Below are 20,103 nucleotides of genomic sequence, written 5' to 3'. Positions count from 1 at the left end.
GGTTAGTCATTTTTAGCCATTTGGTGACTGACCTATGACCACAATTCAACACTGTTGTTTGATTTTTGGGAAGTTTCATGTCACAATTTTGGCCTAAACAAATTCTCCAGGTGAAACTGAAAGTACTACAGGGGTGACAGCTCTCAAGATTTATAGAAACACTGTAGATAAACCCCTCTGCTCTTAAAAACATGCGTGTCTTGAACCTGCAGATTTCCTGGCAATGTATTTATCTTGGCATTAGGTCGTTATTATTTGTGCAATTAGAACGTGGGGAGTGGGGGAAAGCTGTATGTAGTGGAAATAACATAAACTGCAGAAATGCAGAGGGAGAACCGAAATAACAACAGTTATCTAAAATTAATGCCATTCCTTGCTCGGTCCTACATTACAGAATTCTGCAGTATTTTCAGAGAGTTTATTCTGCACTTGAAGACAAAAGCAAAATATTGAGAAAGCTGAGGTCAGTTGCAAATGCAAAGGTTGCAGCCTGTATCCACATCATTATTCTGGGAGATACAAATGATAAAAACTGCAGATGCAGTTGAGAACCTGACCTCAAATACCTGTTTCTTGCACAACTCCATTAGTGCTAGAGCGCGGTGCCATTGTGTGTTGTAGGTTGTAGTCCTCTAGAAAGTAAGAATGTACTAATATTCCTCTTTTATCGATGGGACACAGGGAGTATCTGTGTGGCAAAATGAATAGAAACACCCTAGCTGATCTGTATGAGGAAGACTAAGTTCCAGACGCTCCATCTAAACTCATTAAACTGTATTGTTCTACACAGACCTTCCAGGGAGGATGGAGTAATCTCTACTCCGCAGTCATAGCCATTTATCTTATTGGTGATGGTATATCCAGGAGAGCTGTAAGCCAGCAAGCTCACACACTCTTTATGGTACTGATGATTTTTATGGTTCTCCATTAACATCCACACCCTTCTCAACACCCTTCCAAAGCTGGACCAAGTACTTCAGCTGTGGCCTAAGCGGTGCTGATCTGAACGAAGGGAATTTAATATGAATATATGCTCCTGTCTACCTAGTACGAGGTCAAGTAAAAAGATTTCTAACAGGACATTTCACTCTGTTTCTGCAATGACAGTGACTTTTCAATAAAAATAGTTTCTTCTCATAATCACATATTGATGGCAAACTGGACAGCATTCAAATTCAGTAATTAGTTTAGTCAATATATATTTTGATCAATCTATTCATCTTTGTAAATGTTTTTAGTCTGACTTTTTGACATTCGCTTTTGTATTAGCTGTTTTATGTGGTGTTTCATGCTTAGTAGTTTGCATTCTGTAGTGTTCTGTAGTGTATAAATAGTTCTGATGTAATATCACAGGGTCATTTCTGCTTTTTTTTCTGTCCTGATTATAGCAATAACAGGCACCTAATTAACACAAGGTCAAAACCTGCTTATCTTAGTCTTCCCAGTGTAAAGGTAAAAATAATGAGAGACAAAGAAGGAAGAAATGACGAGAGCTCCAAGCTCGGACCTTGGAGACTGGAGCCCACGTCAAAAGGTGCATTTTGAGTAGAGCTGTGGCCATTGAGCAGCCCTGACTGAGTTCAGGGACTCCTCCTGAATTTTTAAAAAAGAAAGTAAGTTCAGTGTTTCAATTTGTTCATTTCAAAATCGTATCCGAAGACCAGATACAAATGATTGTACCGTCGCTTTAATTTTAGAGCAAATGTAACATTTAATTCCAAGCCAGAAAAGACAATAAAGGGAAATTCTGTGAACCTGAAAGAAAAACAAACAACCCCCCCTCAAAACAAACAAACAAACCCAGTCACTTTTTTTTTTTCATTTTGGCCTTGGGTCAACTGTTTTTTTCAAGCTTCTCTTCATTCCTTGTTATTTTTCCCTGCTACCATTATTGTCTTTCTCTTCTCCCTTCCCTTCCCTTCCCTTCCCTTCCCTTCCCTTCCCTTCCCTTCCCTTCCCTTCCCTTCCCTTCCCTTCCCTTCCCTTCCCTTCCCTTCCCTTCCCTTCCCTTCCCTTCCCTTCCCTTCCCTTCCCTTCCCTTCCCTTCCCTTCCCTTCCCTTCCCTTCCCTTCCCTTCCCTTCCCTTCCCTTCCCTTCCCTTCCCTCTCCAAATTCTGATTTCTTCTCGCCTTGTTGTCTACTTTTAGATGTTTTTGTCTTTCTGGATCTTCCCGCTACCCCCATCATCGCTTTCTTGGCTGAGTTTATTGCCAGCAAACATGGCAAACGGGAGAGGTTTGTGTGTGGGAGCAATTGCTGAGTAGATATTTGCTACTCCTACATTAGAACACATCAAGACGCTCTCGTATCACAGAGATCGCTGCATCTAAATTTGCTGAAAAACATGCAATTGTAACTTTACTTGGTTATCTGGCATCTGAGGCTGCAGCCAATCCGACATGAGCAGAAAAATGTCTTTCTTTGTCTACCAATAGCCTCTAATGGGCAAAAGTGTTTTTCTCAATCATTTTTGATGTCTTGCTTTTATCCCCTGTAGGATTCTCCTTAGTCACAACTTAACATTGCAAATAAGAGCATAATAAGCTGCCAGTCCTATCACTTCTTTTAATCAAGTTCCCTCCAAAATCCCGACAAGTTTTAAGCATTTTTGCATATTGCTTTCAGCTTGTTTTTAAAGTATACTTCATTATCTGCCATTTTAAGAAAACAATTAATTTATAAACCTCTACTTTACTCTGCTAATCAAATTTACCTTAGTTTATCTCTAGCTTGTGATAAAATCAGAAAAAGGTGAATCATAACAGAACTGTGACCTAAATCTCAGGTTTTTCTAGTTTTGAGGAAATCTTGACCTATCAACATGGTTATTAAATGGAACGCCTTTGCGGGACGAATAATCTAAGTATTGCAACGGGCTTTGCACAGTCACGCTGAGTTAGGGAACGAGCTAATTGGGCATCTGGTGCATTGGGCCGGTGTTACAGACAGGGTAGTTACTGAGAGATCTTACAACAAACCGTATGAAATGTAGGCACTGGTGAAAAAAACATTCTGTTTGAGTGTTGTGGCATGTGGAATTACAGGAGCTTCGTCAGCAGCTGGTAATGAGAACTAGGAGATGGAAAAACACTCTTTGTTTAGGGAAAAAAGATTACTTTTTGGTCTGTTTGGATGAAATTTGTTTTCAGAGTATTCCAGTTGTGGGATACGAAGCATTATTCTGATTGGGCAACTAAATAGCAGGAAAAACAGTATTTTAAATGCGGAGTGCAAGGGGTTGTGTATAGCCTGACTGCATTTGTGTGTCCTGCGGAGTCGGGCTGGGGCAGAAGCTCATGGGGGCTGATTTAGTTTGATATGGGATATGCCCATATCAAACCAGGCCAGCACATGCTGTGACAAGGCATCATGAAGGCAGCAGCATACATAGAATAGATACCCAAGAAAGTGGGGCTCGCTAGGAAGGGGCAACAACCCAGCTGAGACCCATTAGAATTGCACAGGTGCCAAGAGAGAACACCTTACACTGCTTGAAAATGAATTGTAAGAGCTCATCTGACTAGACCTTAATATATGTCTGCAGAGCTCCTGCAAGTTTATTATGTGTTATTTCTTTTTCCAGGTTAGATCTGTGACTCTGGCAGGCCTCGGGTGGTGCTCGTGAAATGTTAATCGGCGCACAGCATGCTGAGCAAAGGGAACAAAGCTGACTGTTCTGCCCTGTAGCCAAGAAAAAAAGAGAGAATGCCAGCAGATATTACCATGAATGGAGCCACACAAGAATAGTGACATGCTGTCCTGACTCAGTTTTGCAATGTCTGTATTCCAGCATGCTAATGCAGCACGACAGGATGTCACGCTCCAAACCTGAAAGCACTGGGGGATTAATCTGCACCATTTTGCTCTCCCATTCAGTCACACAGCTGATCTTGTACTCCCCAAATGTACTCATCCTTGTCTCACAGTGGTGTAAAATGGTTAAGAAATGCCACTGTTTCTGACTCAATGTAGGTTTTTTTGCCCCTTTCATCACCCCCCAAACTTCTTTTAGTAGAATAATATAAACACCACAGCAATAAGACTGAAAATCTTATTTGAGGCCAAAACTCTAGTGGAGTTATGCTCTTACAACTTTTCAGCACAGCCAGAAATTATTTTGTTTGGGGTTTTTTTGGGGGGAGGTTTATTTGTTTTGTAATATTCATAGAATCATTTCAGTTGGAAGAGACCCTCAGGATCATCGAGTCCAACCATAACCCAACCGAACACCAGCACTAAACCATGTTCCTAAGAACCTCGTCTAAACGCCTTTTAAACCCCTCCAGGGATGGTGACTCCACCACTGCCCTGGGCAGCCTGTTCCAATGCCTGACAGTCCTTTCTGGGAAGAATTTTTTCCTAATATCCAATCTAAACCTCCCCTGGTGCAACTTGAGGCCATTTCCTCTTGTCCCATCACTTGTGACTTGGGAGCAGAGCCCAATCCCTCCATGCTCCAACCTCCTTTCAGGTAGTCAGAGGCTGAGCTACTAACTTGACTTGGGATTTTTAAGACCGACATCATTTGCTGCAGTAAACTCCCCACAGCTGGAGCACTGTCTTAAAGGCAATGGGGAAAGTCACTCATTACTCAGCCTGGTGCTTCCTGAACCATGTTTCGTGAATTCTCCTCTTCCTCTTACATACAGGGATCAGGGTGATGCTGAAAACCCAAATCCCTCCAGATGCGTTTTCACTAGCCAGTGACCTAACACAATTTTGTTCCTCCAAGGCAGGAGAATGGGTGCTTACTCCTGCAGCCAGTTGTTTTAGTTAATTCTTTGCTCTGGAGACCCAGAGTAGCTGTGGTTGTACTCAAGGAGAGGAGGAGCTAGCAAAAAAGCTTTAATTGCTCCATGTCTTTTTCCAAACTAGTCTTAGAGATGCTAATACCCATTGGAAAACAACCCACAGTCGAAGGTGGGAGGCTGTAGCAGATGCTCCCCATTACAAGAGTGAGGGCAAAACTAGGATACAGCTTGAAAAGATTGCTAGCAGAGTTATATTATTTGGTTGCTTCTGCTAATAGGCTTCTGAATTTGGTTTTTCAGGAAGGTCCTCGCTACTCTCTGCCTTGTGTGCCTATGTAGTGCTAAATAGATCTGGAAGGTGGCTAAAGTAATATGATTCTTTCTGTTTGTTTCAGATGATGTTGTTCCAACCAGTACCATCACTACAAGTGTTTCTGCATCAACATCAAAATCTGGTAAGAGTTCAGATTCACCATTATCAGATATTCTGAAGCTCCCATTGCCTTTTTAGCTTTCAGCTCTTCCAGCTTCTGGAAGAAACTGGGTAGATTGTTTCATGTAAGGTGACTGTAGAGTGATGTCCCTGCACCTCTTAATAAAACTCTGTTGAGAAGAAAGGATTGAGAGATCTTAGTAAGGAGAGGATTAATTTAAGCAGGCTGCCTTTTTGTTTCAGGTGGAAAAGGCTGAAATTCAGTGAGTTCCTCTGCTCTCAAGCAGTGGCTCAAATGTGATAAGATATTAACAAATTGGCTAAGACTCATAGTTCAGGAGGTTGTCAAATTGAGAATAATTTGGGAAACATCATCAGTTAAGGGATATGGCAGCAGGGAGTAGCTGCTTTGATGAGTGTAGGGTTACAGAAGAGGGTATGGACTTTAACAGTGAAGAATTACACAATATATGTCAATGCTGGGCCCCAGTTAATAGGAGAGAATACATGTGCATAAAGCTGTCATTTGCAAAATGCTACTGATAAATTCTTGAAACTGTTGATGTCAAGATTATGTCAAGATTAATTTTGGGGGGTAAAGGGGTGGCACCAGTGCCCTCAGTTTCAAAAGCTGCATTCTTTCTCTCTTTTGTTTGTGATTGTTTTTTATTAACTAGATCAATCGTAAAGTCCTAAAACTATGAAACTTAACAGAGAAAATAACTGCTTCAGATGGTAGAAGCCTGTGATTCTGGTTTACAGTTTCAACCGACACACTCAGTTCTGCTTATTGTGTAGCTTTGTAGTTATGAAAAATCAATATTGACCATATTTCATTCATGTGAGCTAAATATCAACTCCTTTATTAGTCTGAATATTGAAGACTGCTGCACTTAATAAGTGATGTGTGTGAGAGAAGAAAACTTGGACAAAGGATTCTATTTTTCGATAAATAGAGATAATAATGAGTCTGTTTTGGAGCTGAAAGCACTGATATGATTATGATGCATAGACTTGAAATTCTAGTAATGGAGGTGAATAAGATGCAGCAAGGTGACATGTGCATATATTGTGTTTCTTTCAGCAGAAGAATTAGTCCTTTTCAAATTGTGTTCAGTTCTTTTATATTTCAAAACCCCCGATGTTCATGTCTGTTTCAAAGACATTTCACAAAGGCCCGAGACCTCACAGTAAATGAGCTCTTCAAGTGTTTCATTGACATTTCTCTTGCAGCTTTTGTCCCAGAAGGGAAAACAGTGTTGTTATTTATACCCGTGAGAAAATCATCAGCAGCCCACTATGAGATTAAAGTGCTTGGTGGGTGTGGAACAAGCTCCCAAGGGGGTCAGTTCTTTGAGGCACTGCTATTCTAGGTGAACAGCCAGCAAACTGAAAGCAGAAGAAGAGAGTATAAGTTATATTTTTAGAGTTACGGTGTGAACATTGCATTTAGAAGCACTCAAGTCATATGAGAGAAAATGACATCGTGTCATGATTTGTTCCTGTTCTTTCATGTATCCCATCCATTAAAAGTTCTAGAATAGGCAGTAGGACACATGTTGGGTTGTTGTCAGGGATTTAAATGAGCCTCTGTAGCTGACAGTAATGCTTTCTTTTCATATTAGATTACAGAATTGAAAGCTGGGCTCTTAAAATGACTGGTTATGGGTTTTTTAGCTCAGATTCCTCAGTAGCAATCTGGCCAGTCCACTCCTTTGATCATGTGCCGGGGCACACAGGTCCTGCCATATGACATCCACGCACAGCAAGTCACGCTGATTTAAACCTCGCTGTTGCCTCAGTGACGTCTGGGGAACTCTGCTCCTCTCTTTCTCGAGCGGCAGCAGCTGGAACAATTCCTGCTGCCTGATGGAGCTCTTGAGCCTCCCCTCAGCTTCCAAATGTCACCCCTCTGGAGGAGAGAACTACCAGGAGTCACCTTACAAAGGGCACCAAGTTCACCCCAGGGAACATCACTTTCTAGAGAATACTATTGGTCTCATCCACAACGTCCTAAGCTTTGCTGCACAGCTCAGAGGGAGAGCTGCCAGGTGCTATTTTTTTTCCCCAGAAATCTGAATGCAGAGGAAGAAGGTGTGGGAAAGCTCACCAGAGAAGAAGACTCAACCAGGGTTTGGGGTGGACAGCAGATAGGAGAGGAAAAAATTGCACAAAGACTAGTAGAGTCTCTTCTCCTTCAGGAAGAAGAGACTGTAAACTACCTATAATATACAAGTTTTGTTCCTGTGTATCGCTCAATTCTTTCTGGGGAGTTTACATCCCTCCTCGTATTAAACGCAGCAAAACACTGGTCAGAAGTCTAGTCCAGCAGTGCAGTGAATCCATCCATCCATGCCAGGCTCCTTCCCCCTCACCTCTTCCCTTGGAAGTCGTGCCAGGCACCTCTGTATAACTCCCAGAGAGCATCCGCCTCTTCCTTAGGGGATGGCTGGAAGGTACAGCTGCTGACTTTCTGTGGGCACCTTGTGGATAGTCCACAGGCCAAACCTTCCTCTGACACCAACCGTATGCACTTTGCATCCTCTTTAAAAACATGTGGGTAAGAAAGCTCTGTAAGGGCCAGGCTTTACACAGAAATTCACTGCCTTTGTGAGGAGAGAAGGCAGCTAGAGGTGTGTGATGTTTATTTATGCGTGATAAAATAAATCGATAAAGATGCGAATGCCTTTCTTGCAGTAACGGAAGCTGTGAACACATCAACTCCACAAGCAGCAACATCGCAAGCATCAGTGCTGACAACAGCTGCCGTCAGTGCTACAGATGAACCCACGACAAACAGTAAGTGAAAACTTATTTGAGCTAACCACTGGTGCTGTTCCAGTGGTCTTTCAGGAAATTAAGCAGCCTGGAGATTTGTTTTACAGATAGTGAACTCTTTGGTGAAACCCTGCAGGTGTGTGCAGGAGCTTCCTCCTGGTCAGGATCAAGGCAGGTCCAAGCCAGGCCTTGTAAATGTGTTATCACAGGCTTATCTTCAGTGGGATGACTCACCTATGAGACATGGAGTGGCTTCCTCTGCAGTGATCCTGTCCCTGTTGATCTTCAATTTAAATGAAATACCATATTGATAATTTAAAACTGAGCAGCAAGCAGGGCAATTGGTGTGTTTTGTGTGTATGCATATGCATGTATATAAAATTGAGGAAGTAATTTGAATGTTGTTCCTTTATTAGGGTCCACGGCGCCTTCACCTAATCCTACGCAACAAATAACACAAGGTACAACAACACAGCCACCGGTAAAAGCGACCACAACAGCAGCAAGTAAAAATGACAGCACAACGACCAGTAAGTGATAATTTCATGGAGCCATTTCCAATTCACTGTATGCTACATTTCTGTAAAACAGTGTGGAGCAATTAAAGGAGGTCAAGAAGAGTAGTTTGGGGTTTGGATCTAGAGGTTTGGGGAAGCAGAGCCATTCATTCTACCGTATTGCATATCTTTAATGAGTCTTGCCCTAGAATATTACAAAAACAATATTATACCTTTAATTTGTAGTGGAGTTGATCTGAAGCCATTACACAGGATTTTAATCATGCTATAATTGGGGTAGATGTATCTGGAAGGTTCTTAATATTTTATTTTCTTCAGTGTTTTGTGGTGGTTTTGTTTCTCTGTTTTTAAGTAAGAATTTCATCAAAAATAAATGATTCTGTCATCAGAGTGGTGTCAGAACAGCCCCCTTTGGTTTTTATTTTTATATATGTTTCAATGCTACAGTTAATTACGTTCTATATTATTATGAGTCACAGTATTGAAAGCAGAGAGGTGGTACTAATTACCCTGCTTCAGTCTTAGGAAATACTTTTGCTCCTCATAAATCTTCAGAATAATGTGTGTGTTGGCCCAGAGCATCAAATTGGATTCTAGAAAAATACCGTTAAAAAAAAAAAATCCACATATCCAGCAAGTAGTTGGATTAATTCAAACAAGTACAATAACATCCAAAAGGAGCTCAGTAAACTTAAGATGAAATTCAATCTCCCTTTCTTGTCCATGAACTACACTGTAAATATTTGCTCAAGTCTTTTGCTGAACTGGAGCTTTGAAATACTCCATTTTTTATATTTTGAGTCAATTAAATATAAAAAATGAATACTCCAGTTATTTAACTCAGCAGTCACTGGTACTCCAATATTATCAGAATTTATATTTAGAGTATACTGAACTGTGACAAAAGATTAGAACTTGACTTCCCTTCCCTTGGTTTCCTTGCCTAAAAAGGGACTCCTGTGCTTGCTTTGTGCAAATTTTCCTTTAAAGCCTTTTAAAGCCACCCCTCATGGACCCGACCCATCCAGTCCGGGGTTACATCTCCTGCTGATGCATCTTCCCTCTGTGTCGGTGCAGGGAGCAGCCTGATTGTCAGCCAGAAGTCTTTTGGTTTTTAGCTCAGCTTTTAAATGCCAGTATCGGTGACTCACAGAATACAGTATGCCCGATGCACAAGCTGCTGAAGTGATACCGAAGGCGACAAAGAATCCTTTTAAGCTTGCTTTTGTGACCCTGTGGGCCTGCCAAAAGCCTGCAGCATGGCACATCGCAATTCCTGGTCCTTTTGGTTTGATGGAGATTCCTGGCTTGTGGGTACCAGAGCAGCACGGCCACCTGGAACTAAACCTTGGTGACAGGTAGAGCTCCCAGCAGGGGAAGCAAAGCTAATGCCAGTGCAGCGCTGCACTGATGCCCCAAAAAAATGGTGCTGGAGGTGTGGTGGGTCTGGCTGTGAAGTTTTCACCAACGTGCTTCCTTTGTTTTCCTCTTCACTTCTCTTCCCACCAACCAGAGTTCAGTCCCTAGCTGCTTGGGTTGTCATTTGTTTTTAAAACTCCCCATTTAAGCTAAAAACCCTCCAAAAACATGTGATAAAATCGGTTCATAAATGAACTTAGATGCAGGGCTTCCCTACCTCTCACTCTCATCTCTCTCTTTCCACCCCATGCGTTGGCACAGGGAGGTGCTGGTGTCTTCAGCGCATCCCCCAGCCCTGGCCAGCATCCCCAGCAGCACAATGGACAGGAGATGGAAGTCATCTGCTCTCTTTCACTAGCACTCATTTCTCCCCCTTTTTGGGCTGACCATATGGAACTAAGGCAGAAATTGGTGGTTCCTTTGTGACACTTCAAAATTTACCCTTGCTACACCTGATTTTTAAGAAAAAGCAGGCGCCCCTGTTGTTTTGCAATGGAGACCGTTGTTTTCTCTGCTTCAATCCCTGCTAAAAGCTCCAGCAAATGACTGCGTTCACACAGCAGAGATTTGACAGGGCTTCCTGTCTCCACTGCAATTTCTGTGGCTGCTGTCACCTTTTATTACAGATTCAGGAAGAGCCCCCAGTGCTCCATACACTGTGAAATCATGCAAATGACATTGTCTTATTTTTTTTTTTCAAAGTCTTCAGTATTCTTTTCCTCTGCAGGCCATAAGTACATTCTCTCCCTCTTTGCCCTCCTGCCCTGTTTATTACATTGTAAGCCAGCAATAAGACTTGTCTCCTTAACCTTCTTATGTTAATATAAGGGGTCAAATCCAATAGTTCACATTTAGAGAGTGATGTTACTTGTGCAGTCTAGGCCCTGAAACAAGAATTTATATGGTGCCACACTACAGCAAATTGCATCTGCAATCAGGATTTCATATTCTGGGACACTTGCAGTTATCAAAGAGAATACGAAATGAAATGCAACAAAAGATTATGTTCTTCCTCCCTTGGAAATGGGGCAGCATCTTATGCAAGGTCAGTGCTCGAGGTATTAAATTACAAGTAAGAGTGGATTTTCAGCTGGTGTGTTTCTGATTTATCTCATGCCACTCTCCTGGATGATGATACATCGCGGTGCAATGAAATATTAAAAACTGAGAAAAGGAAAGAGTGGAGGAAAACTTTTTCTCTTTTTATTAAACCACTGGTAATTAAGAAGGAAGGTTTACTTCAGTAAAACTACCAGAAGAGGGTTATGCTAACATGTGTTGCTCAGTTGTCCTCAGGTCATTATCACATGCTACAGGTAAACACTGAGTGTAGTTGGCTCCTGAGACATGTTAGGCAAAGAAATGCATTAAAACATATATTTTTCAATACTTGAGGTTCATTGCTTACCTAAAAATGTAAAGCTGGCAGACAGCAGACAACATCAGCTATAGGTGTAAATGTTAGAACTGAAATCTGCTTCGTTTCCTCCCTAGCCAATTTCCATTCCCCTCAACAGGCATGAAGTTGCATTCGTTTTGCTACACTGGGATTTTTCGAAGCTTTCATGAGTGCGTTTGTTAATGCGAAAGGTTTCTCAGGTTACTGATTATAGGGGCAAGTCCTGTATGTGTGTTTATGCTAAAGCTGCAAGCTAAAGGGAGAAGGTTTAGTCTTCTGTCCAACAAAGCCCTTGTGCTGGCATTTATAATGTGGTTTAGGTGAAGTTCTTTCTGCCTTGTAAAGGTGTTTCCTTGAGCCATCGATTAGCCAAGCAAGGTTTTTACACACGTATAGGTATCTATATTCAGTGCTTAGAGTATATGTGGAGTATTTGCTCCTTACTTGAAGTATCTTATGATGTCAAAGCTAGTGAGGTAACATCCTGCTGTAAAGAAAATTTGAAGTACTGTTGGGAAATGTGAAGATATACGTGGATTGTATGCAGGTTAAGTAGAAAATCATGCTAAGATCAAGTGAGAATATGTGTCAAATTGCAGCTGGTTAAAGAAAATGAAGGGTTTTCAGGGCAGAAAGAGTAAGGAAATACCAGAGGCTCAGACAGCAGCTTCGCAGAGCAGCTTTAGGTTCCCTGTTGTTGATTATCCCTTTGACAAATACGTGTTAACACACCGTCATTTATCTTATCAAAATATCAGCAGGGAGAGCTGCATCACCACCAGGGAGCCGTGCCTCTGCAGCAATCATCCCCGTCCGACAGCTATTTTACAACCTTTACCATTTTTATTCATAACCAGCCCATTAAGCGATGATGCTTTCGCAGCGGCGGCGGCCGCCCTTCTCTGCTGCTTTCCCGTGAGCCCGGCCGCTGGCGGAGCCGCAGCGTGATGAACGGCTGCGGCGACGTGTCGCGTCGGTGGGGACGGCAGGACTGAGTCACCGTGCGCCCACGCAGAGCACGGGCACCGCGGCGAGGGCTTCGCGCCGTCTCCTCCCGTCGAGATCAAATTAAACCTCGCATAGATATGAGTTGCGGGATTTATCAAAAAGGCGGGTTTCTAGCGGCAGTGGCTGGAGATGGATGCTCCTGCTCCCGTGGGCTTTTGGCACAGAAGCTATTAGATCTGCTCGGTGTGGCTGTGTATTAGGCGTAAGGCTTGGATGCTGCTTGAAAGCTGCTCCGAAGCCACAAGTCAGCAGAGAATTGGGGTTCTGGGATTTAATCTTAGAGTAATACAGCAGAATTAAGGGAACCTTCCCTGCCAGGTTGCGTTTTTCGGCTTGGAAGTGGTGAAATCTGCCACGCAGGCTTTTGCACTGTAGCACATCTGCTTCACCCCTCGAGCAGTGAGCCTGTTCTGCAGTCTGCCTTAATCAATGCAACAAGATTCACGCTAAGCCCTAGGTGAGGGTGTGAGTCATACCTGGTGCTACCTGAGTTGCAGGAAGAATCTCACCCAAGCTGAATTAAAAAAAAGAAAAAGCATGGAAACGCTCTCATCCGTCCCCTCCCGATCCCCCGCTGAGGCATCTCCAGTGCACAGCCCGTGTTCCTGAGAACAATCTGTTCTCGCAGCTCCCAAACACAAGAGGAGCACCCGGGGCTGGGCGGCTGCCAGGACTGATAGGACGCCTGGAACATGGGATGCCCATGGGAAAACAGCTCTCCCGGGGGTTACAAGGCAGCTGCCTGCCTCCCTCCTCATCTCTCCCACACACCTGATTGTTTCGCGGTGTTCACAAAGTGTATTTGTGTTTGAATGTCTGTTATTCTGCCTTACTTTTCATTCTCCCATGCAGCTTTTACTAATGATAAGGGAGCCACAAGATGGTTGCTGTTACTCATGAAGCCCATGCATCTTAAAGGGAGAGAGAGGCTCTTTGGGTTTTTAGCCTTTTTTTTTTTTTTTAACTGATCTCAAGTTGAAATTCAACATTTAAAATGTGAGTCTGAAGCAACCACAGTAAGAATCAGATGAGAAATAAGTTTACTTTTAAAGATTCATTCAAGGCTTCTACGGTGAGAATACAGGAATTATTGAAGATCTCAGATCCTTGTGTTATGAAAAATGAGGTAGAGGTGCTTTTTACGTTCTACTGCAGATTAGTCTTGCATTTTAAAGGGGTACAATATTGAAGTTTCTGGAGGGAGGTGACAGTGAAATTGTGCTTCTCATCACTAGAATCCAGTGGAAGTTTTAGGCATTTAAGTTTGTTTTGCACAATTTTCAGTATGGTTTCCTTCTGTGCCTCAACCTCCAAAGATGCTGTCCCTGGATGTCCAGCTCCTCTCAGTTCCCAAAGTTGTATGAATCCCCTGACTCCAGTGGCTTCAACTCAATCCTTCTTAGCTTATTGAGTTTTGAAGGTTGCATCTCCAAGTTACTGCACTTAATAAACAAGAGGGGAAGGGTCAAGTTAAAGGTGTGTGGTGGTAGAATAGGGAACTTTGGGGGTTTGTTTGGTTGGTTGGTTGGTTTGGTTTTGCTGAGATAAAGGTTCTTTAAGTGGCCAAACTGGTAATCAGAGTTTCTGCGTGACGAAGCATTCCTCAAGATCTACATGTTGCACACGCATGATGTTGCACTAAAACATGTCTTAAAGTTGTTTTAGTTCCAGTGTTTGAAATTCACATGAAGAGGCACTGAAAATAGTTTACAGCACAGTTGCATCTCTGATTTATATCACAAGGGAAATATAAGGTTACTCTTGGGCACCTCTATGTTTTATTCAGTAGGCAATGTCTTGCCTGTTGTTATGTTGAGGTATGAGCAGAGATGTAGGAATTATCCTTTGTGCTGGAACAGCTTAAATTCTTTCTTGTTGTCATTCAGTGACCATCTCCTTCAGCACCATCGTCTTGGACTCACCTTGGGCTGCAAATCTTGTGACACAGATGGCCTTGGTCCTCTATTGACTCTGCAAGAACAGAAATAAGACACTTTAGTTTTTCATACATTAGAAGTTAGAGGGCAGTGAGTGAGCTTCTCTTTCCTCACTTTGCTCTTGGTGCAAGACTGTGTAGTTATTCTGGGACCCCAAGGCAGAACTCTGGGCTGTCTCCTGGCACAGATGTGAGGCTGTTTCTGATGATAGGATGTGCTTTAAAGATGCCTCAGCTATGCCAGTGGTAACAACTCCATACGGATGGTTCGTCACTTGACAGAAGCTGTAGTGCTTTCTGACCTTAAATCTCTTCTATGATCATGGGAGCGTTTGTCCAAGGGATGGTCCAGGATCTAAGATAATGCTTATATAGGTGTATCTTACCCGAACTTCTCTTTCATTTCCAGCTACACAAGCAAGCACAACACAGCTGGCACAAAATGTGAGTTCGGGTGCTCCATCGACTAAGGCATGGTCTGTTTCTTCTACAATCTCCCTACAAAAAAACACTTCTGCTCCTGGAACCTCAGGTAAGTCTTGAAACCATACGCTCTGCTGTCCTATACAAACAGTTAGAAAGACGCAGCTAATTTCAAATATCTTCTTAATTTTTTGTGCGTTGTCCTGGAATGAGGGCCTAATTCATGCAGGGTGCGCTGTGTCCGTGTCATCTGGCTATGAAATTACAATGAGTGATGGGTGAACTTCAAAACTTAAAAAATTAAAAAGGAAAAAAAAAGATACTCAATGTCATTACAGGATATAAAAAAACCCAAAAAGATAATAGCAATGTTTATATGTGCTGTATGTGGTCATTGTGTAACACTGACTGCCAGAGGAGGTCATCAAGTCTCCGGCTGCAAAGCAAAGGAGACAAAGGAGAAAATAGCTATAATTTTTACAATTATTAATAAATCTGGAGGGCAAGTTAATGCATATTACCAATTAAATGACATTGTTCAAAGTACAACGTGGTCACATGCAATGTCAAAAAGTTATTAATCCTTACCAGCTCCAGTCTAGTTTTACTGTTTTTCTGGGTGTGTTTTGGTGTATTTATCCACTAAGCAACACTGTGGTGAACACAGATGCCAGGTCATATGAGTAGTCATTTATTATGCTTCTAGCTGGCTTAACTTGCCTAGATTTTGGAAGAATCACATATTCAAGTGTTCTTAAGGTCTCTCGAGCCTTCACTTCACTCAATACTTACTTTCAGCTATATGTGTGTAAATCCAATCAGGATACTGACCTTGTTTGTGTATCCCAGTTATTATTAATGTTTAACATCCCCCAAGGAATACAAGACTCTCTTTACAACCTCCGGATTGTTTATCAGAGATAAGCATGTGCATGTAGTATGACTTTTTTCCTCATAGATGATAGGATTGGATATAAAAGTGGAGTAGCATCACATGCTCAGTACACACTGAAATGCTTAGAAGCATCCAAAAAGATAATTATAAGCATTTTAAGAAAGCTGGGATTTTTTTTCATATTTTAATCCAAGACCATTGATTTAGAGAGGATTCTTTGCAGTTATTTCAATAAGCCTACGCCCCATATTATTGTGAGATGCAGTTACTTGATTATCTTCTTAGATTTGGTGTATTTTAGCAGACACGTGCATGGTGTGGAAACCTTTCCACTGGTACGCTGCAATAAAGCAGTGAGTTACAGTGTTGTTAATTAAAGGTTCTCTCACAGGCAAACTCTCCAGGTTAAAATTAAATTGTAATACATATCTGACTACGGGACACAAGTACTGAGTTACCTATTACATTGTTCATTCACTTACATGTTCATTCACTGGACATGTTCCTGTGCGACCTCACCTAGGTGTTCCTGCTCCAGCAGGGGGATTGGACTAGATGATCTTTTGAGGTCCCTTCCAATCCCAAACATACTGTGATACTGTGATACTGTGATTTTACATTTAAAATTTGCCCAGAAATTTTTACGTCCTTCCTTGGGTCTGTTTGCGAAAGTCGTCATCTTACTCAGCTCACTTTGCTGCAAAACCAATAAATCTCCTTGAGCTCGGGGACTGCTCACGATGCCAGGACTATAATTGCCTGGCTGAGGATGAAAGGGCCAGTCTATCCAGGGGGAGAGTCAGTCTAGGTGCTTGGTATAGCCGGTACTCAGAGTTCCCATTAAAGTGCCGTTTCACAATCGCTTCCCCCCGCATCAGGATTTCCATGCTGGCACCTTCCCTGTCTCCTCACGTCCCCAGCTCCTCGCTTCTTTCTTGCAGCTTAAACAAGCATGAAACTCCATTGCTCACCCCGCTGAGTTAGGCAGCTTATCCAACCTTTAGATCACCCTTGCTCCTTTATGCTCTGTATACGTCAAAGACTTTAAGAAAGAACAGTTTAGTTCTCTCTAAACAGAATTATTCTCCTACATGCGGTTGCTGAGGGCCAAGGGGAGCCTTGTGCTGCACCCTGATAACATGCAGGTGTGAAGCCACTTGTTTCATCAGCACTGAGACTCGGAGAAATGTTGACTCTCTCACTGCCATTAGATTATTTCTTCCCAGCTCTTTGAAATTTCATGTTAAGGTTCTTATATAGGGGCTGGATATCTTTTGTTCACCAGAGCAGAAGCTGGTGCTGCAGCCCATAGAGGACAAGTTGAAGGCACCCAACACACAGCTTCTGCATAAGAGTCAAGGAAAGACAAATTAATGTGAAGCTGATCCAAAACTGAATGTTTCTATTTGGTACGCTCCACTAAAATAATTCAGCTGGCTAACCTCAATGCAAAAGAATATATTTACTTTTGAGGCCATATTCCATGTTTGCAAAAATGCTGTTTGGGTGAAAATTTCCTTCCTTGCTGCAGAAAAAGGACAAAAGCACATTTGGAAGATAAGTTTCCAATCAGCCATATCAAAAGAGCAGGGTGTGGGAGGAGCACAACAGAGAGCTGGATAGCAACAGAATAGAGTGGGGAAGCCTTGGAAAGAACTTGGAGAAACATCAGAGAACGCTATTGCTGTATTAAAGGAGTTCGAAACCACCAGGCTGGAGAGGGCAATGGGGACTGTTTTTAGCAAGGAGAGGAACGTGCATGCGTACCATAGACACATAGGCTTCTTTAACTTTGGCTGTCATGTATAATGTACCTCCTACATGTTCTCCAACTCAACAGGATTTCTCGTTAATATTTAATTTTCACCTTTTGTTTAATTAATGAAAAATTGGAGATTTAATGGATCAGAGTCTAAATGCACCTGAGAAACTGCAAGTACTGTAGCATCTTATTCTGTGACCTCAACAACAAAACCAAATCCATAACACAGTATGAGCTTAAGTTCACCCAGCAGGGCGATAAGATCAAACGATCTATTATGATAAACTGTTAGATGAATCAACCTGCTGCATCTATTGATATCTTTATTGCACTCCTCAAATTATAAGTCCTACTCACTTGATTCACAGGAGGCATCTCCTTAAGAGAAATTCTTCTGAGTAAGACACGGAGGGTTGGATTCTTTCTGGGTGCAAACTGTGTAGGAACTCTGCATAGTGATATTAGGTAAAAATTACCCACCTTATCTTCAGCTTCTTCTCAGAGAGAAACTAAAATCAAAGGGCCTAGGAGATGGAAAATATAGCAAAGCCTCAGTTAACACAATTCCAGATCTGTGGCATGGTCAGAGCAAGGAGGGTTTTTTGAAGTTCTTTATTTTGCTTTGATTTATATTGCGGCATCCCCTCTGAGTAATCAGCCAAATTTATTCATTTGTTTTGCCAGTGAACACAGTTTCACGTGGCTGCTCTCCAAAAACCGAAGCAGCAAACGGCAGGGTACCCAGGCTGCTCGGGTAGCGGCTGTTGGAGAACAGAGCGGGGAGAGGTTGGTTATTGGTCTCTTTCTCCATCTGTCAAGCTTCTAACCAGGGCTGAACTGACTCAGGCAGGTATTTTCAAATCAAACCACCGCCATGTGCCAGATTTAATCCTTGTCCTCCTTACTGCCCAACGAGGGCTCGGCACAGCCAGTGTTGCACACCTCACTTTTTACGATGAATCTGGAAATCTTCCCAGATTATTTATGCAGAGCATCTGCCCCCTAACTCGCAGCACCAAAGGATGTGGCGAACAGCTATAGTAACTATGATAGCAAGAGAAATGCTGCCTTTCCTCCCATCCTTCCGTAGGACAGCAGCGCACGACCCCACCACCAAAAAGGGCACTGGGTGGTTATTTATAAGATGCAAATGGAAAGCGCCTGCTGAACCGCTCTGATAAGCAGAATGTTGTTTGTGTGGCAGGGCTGAGCGATCTTTGAGCAGAGGGCGAGCTGGCACCTTGTTGTGTACTAGAGACGGGGGAGAGACAGAGAAGGGCAGGAGATTTTTCCTGCTTAATTTTTCATGCTCCAGCAGAATCTGAGTGAGATACCTTTGGGGAAAATTCTTGCAGTTTTATTGTGGGTAGATGTGTGCACTCACAGGGCTTTACCATTTGCTTGTTCAGCCATTGCTGTGTGATCACCCAGTATTTTTTTCCATGGGATCCCACTCTTTCTAAGCGGAAGGAAAGGCAGTATTTGGGGAACAAGCACTTATATCACATTTGGATGCCTCCTTAATGCCAGGTACATCTCCTGCTGCGTTCTGTACTGTGTATCTTTCCAAACCCTGACAGGCGAGTTATTAACTTCCTGAAAGCTTTTCCTTGGCTCTTGTCGTTAATATTGCCCAAACATGCTATAAACATTGCCTAATGAATCATCACAGAGATCCTCTCTGAGCAAGGTGACACTGTTTTTTGCAGACAGATCGATGAGATGATAAGAAGCTTAGGAAAAAAAGTCTCCTCTGGATCTTAGGAAGGCAGGGTGAGATATCTGTATACCTTACGTTCAAGAAGACCTCTTAAATACTCGCCTTTTCAACCAGAATGTGCTTTTCATGCATGTTTGTGATTTTAAAATGCAGTTAAAGCTCTGTCACATGTATAACTAGCTAAAGTGGTTATTTGCACCCCAGTGGTTCAAGTGATCCGTGTTTTTAATTGGGTGTAGAGAGGAGGGAAAACATGAGCAGCTGTTCTGGTCTCCAGCAGCAGAACAACATGTTTCACCTGTGCTGGAGCCCACAGATGCTGTGGCAGCAGTGAACCCCAAAGACACCCAATGAGGGGACTTCTCTGGTGCCCTCCAGCCTAGCGGAGGGTGACCAAACGCTGTGATTTATGCCTCAAAATAGCAAGCGGCTGCTTAGGTATAGTGCCTGGGGGATTTTTTCCATGGTAGCCCCAGTAATCCAGTGTGAGAGGCCTCACCAAGCAGGCAGAGTGCCAGTCACTCGCCCCTGGCAAGAGACGCTCTGTCTTGTACAAACAGATAAATGTAGTGCTGCCAGTTCACACAGGTGAATATTCTCAAAGCCACGGACAAGTTAGATACGCGCTCCCTCTGACTTCAGAGTCATCGGAGAAGAGATTTAATGCAACGTAATAAAAGCCACGGTAGGAGCGATGATTGTCCGTGGCTAGCCTCCAAATGCCGAGTACTCAGCCGCCTTAATTTCCAAGCATGCTACAGTCTAGACACACAAAAGCAGCAGCATACTAACAAAAAGCTAACGAAAAATTAGCGCTCCGCACCAAAAACTTGTGAAGTGGTTGGGGGAAGCTGACAGCAGGGGGCCAATCCGTATTCACAGCGCTATGCAAGGTCCATTTCTTCTTCATTACCAATGCCTCTTACTCCTGCTGCTCGGCAGTCTGCTAGACAAAAGCACAAAGATAATTAATGAAGATTCGTTTTTAAAGGGTTTTCTGACACTTGAAGACATGTCTCAGTTAGGCATTTGAGCTTCTTTTATTAAAACACTTATTTGTC

The 20,103-nt window shown here is 42.7% G+C and overlaps 1 protein-coding gene across 3 annotated transcripts in view; it reads left to right on the top strand.

Moving 5' to 3' along the window:
• Nucleotides 1-20,103, top strand: part of EMCN (endomucin) — a 49,910-nt gene that overhangs the window by 10,810 nt on the left and 18,997 nt on the right. For all 3 annotated transcript variants that reach the window (XR_014183880.1, XM_082050752.1, XM_082050751.1), the window contains exons 2-5: nucleotides 5,147-5,206; nucleotides 7,882-7,983; nucleotides 8,379-8,492; nucleotides 14,652-14,774. Coding sequence is in view for 2 of the 3 variants with exons in the window: in XM_082050752.1 (XP_081906878.1) it covers nucleotides 5,147-5,206; nucleotides 7,882-7,983; nucleotides 8,379-8,492; nucleotides 14,652-14,774 (399 nt within the window). In the remaining variant the exon portion in view is untranslated. The remainder of the gene's footprint in view (nucleotides 1-5,146; nucleotides 5,207-7,881; nucleotides 7,984-8,378; nucleotides 8,493-14,651; nucleotides 14,775-20,103) is intronic.

Source organism: Streptopelia decaocto (genome assembly GCF_964273445.1).
Source record: "Streptopelia decaocto genome assembly, chromosome: 4".
Classification (NCBI taxonomy): domain Eukaryota; kingdom Metazoa; phylum Chordata; class Aves; order Columbiformes; family Columbidae; genus Streptopelia; species Streptopelia decaocto.
Note: the sequence above shows the minus strand (reverse complement) of the source record. Positions and strands in the feature narration are given on the sequence as shown.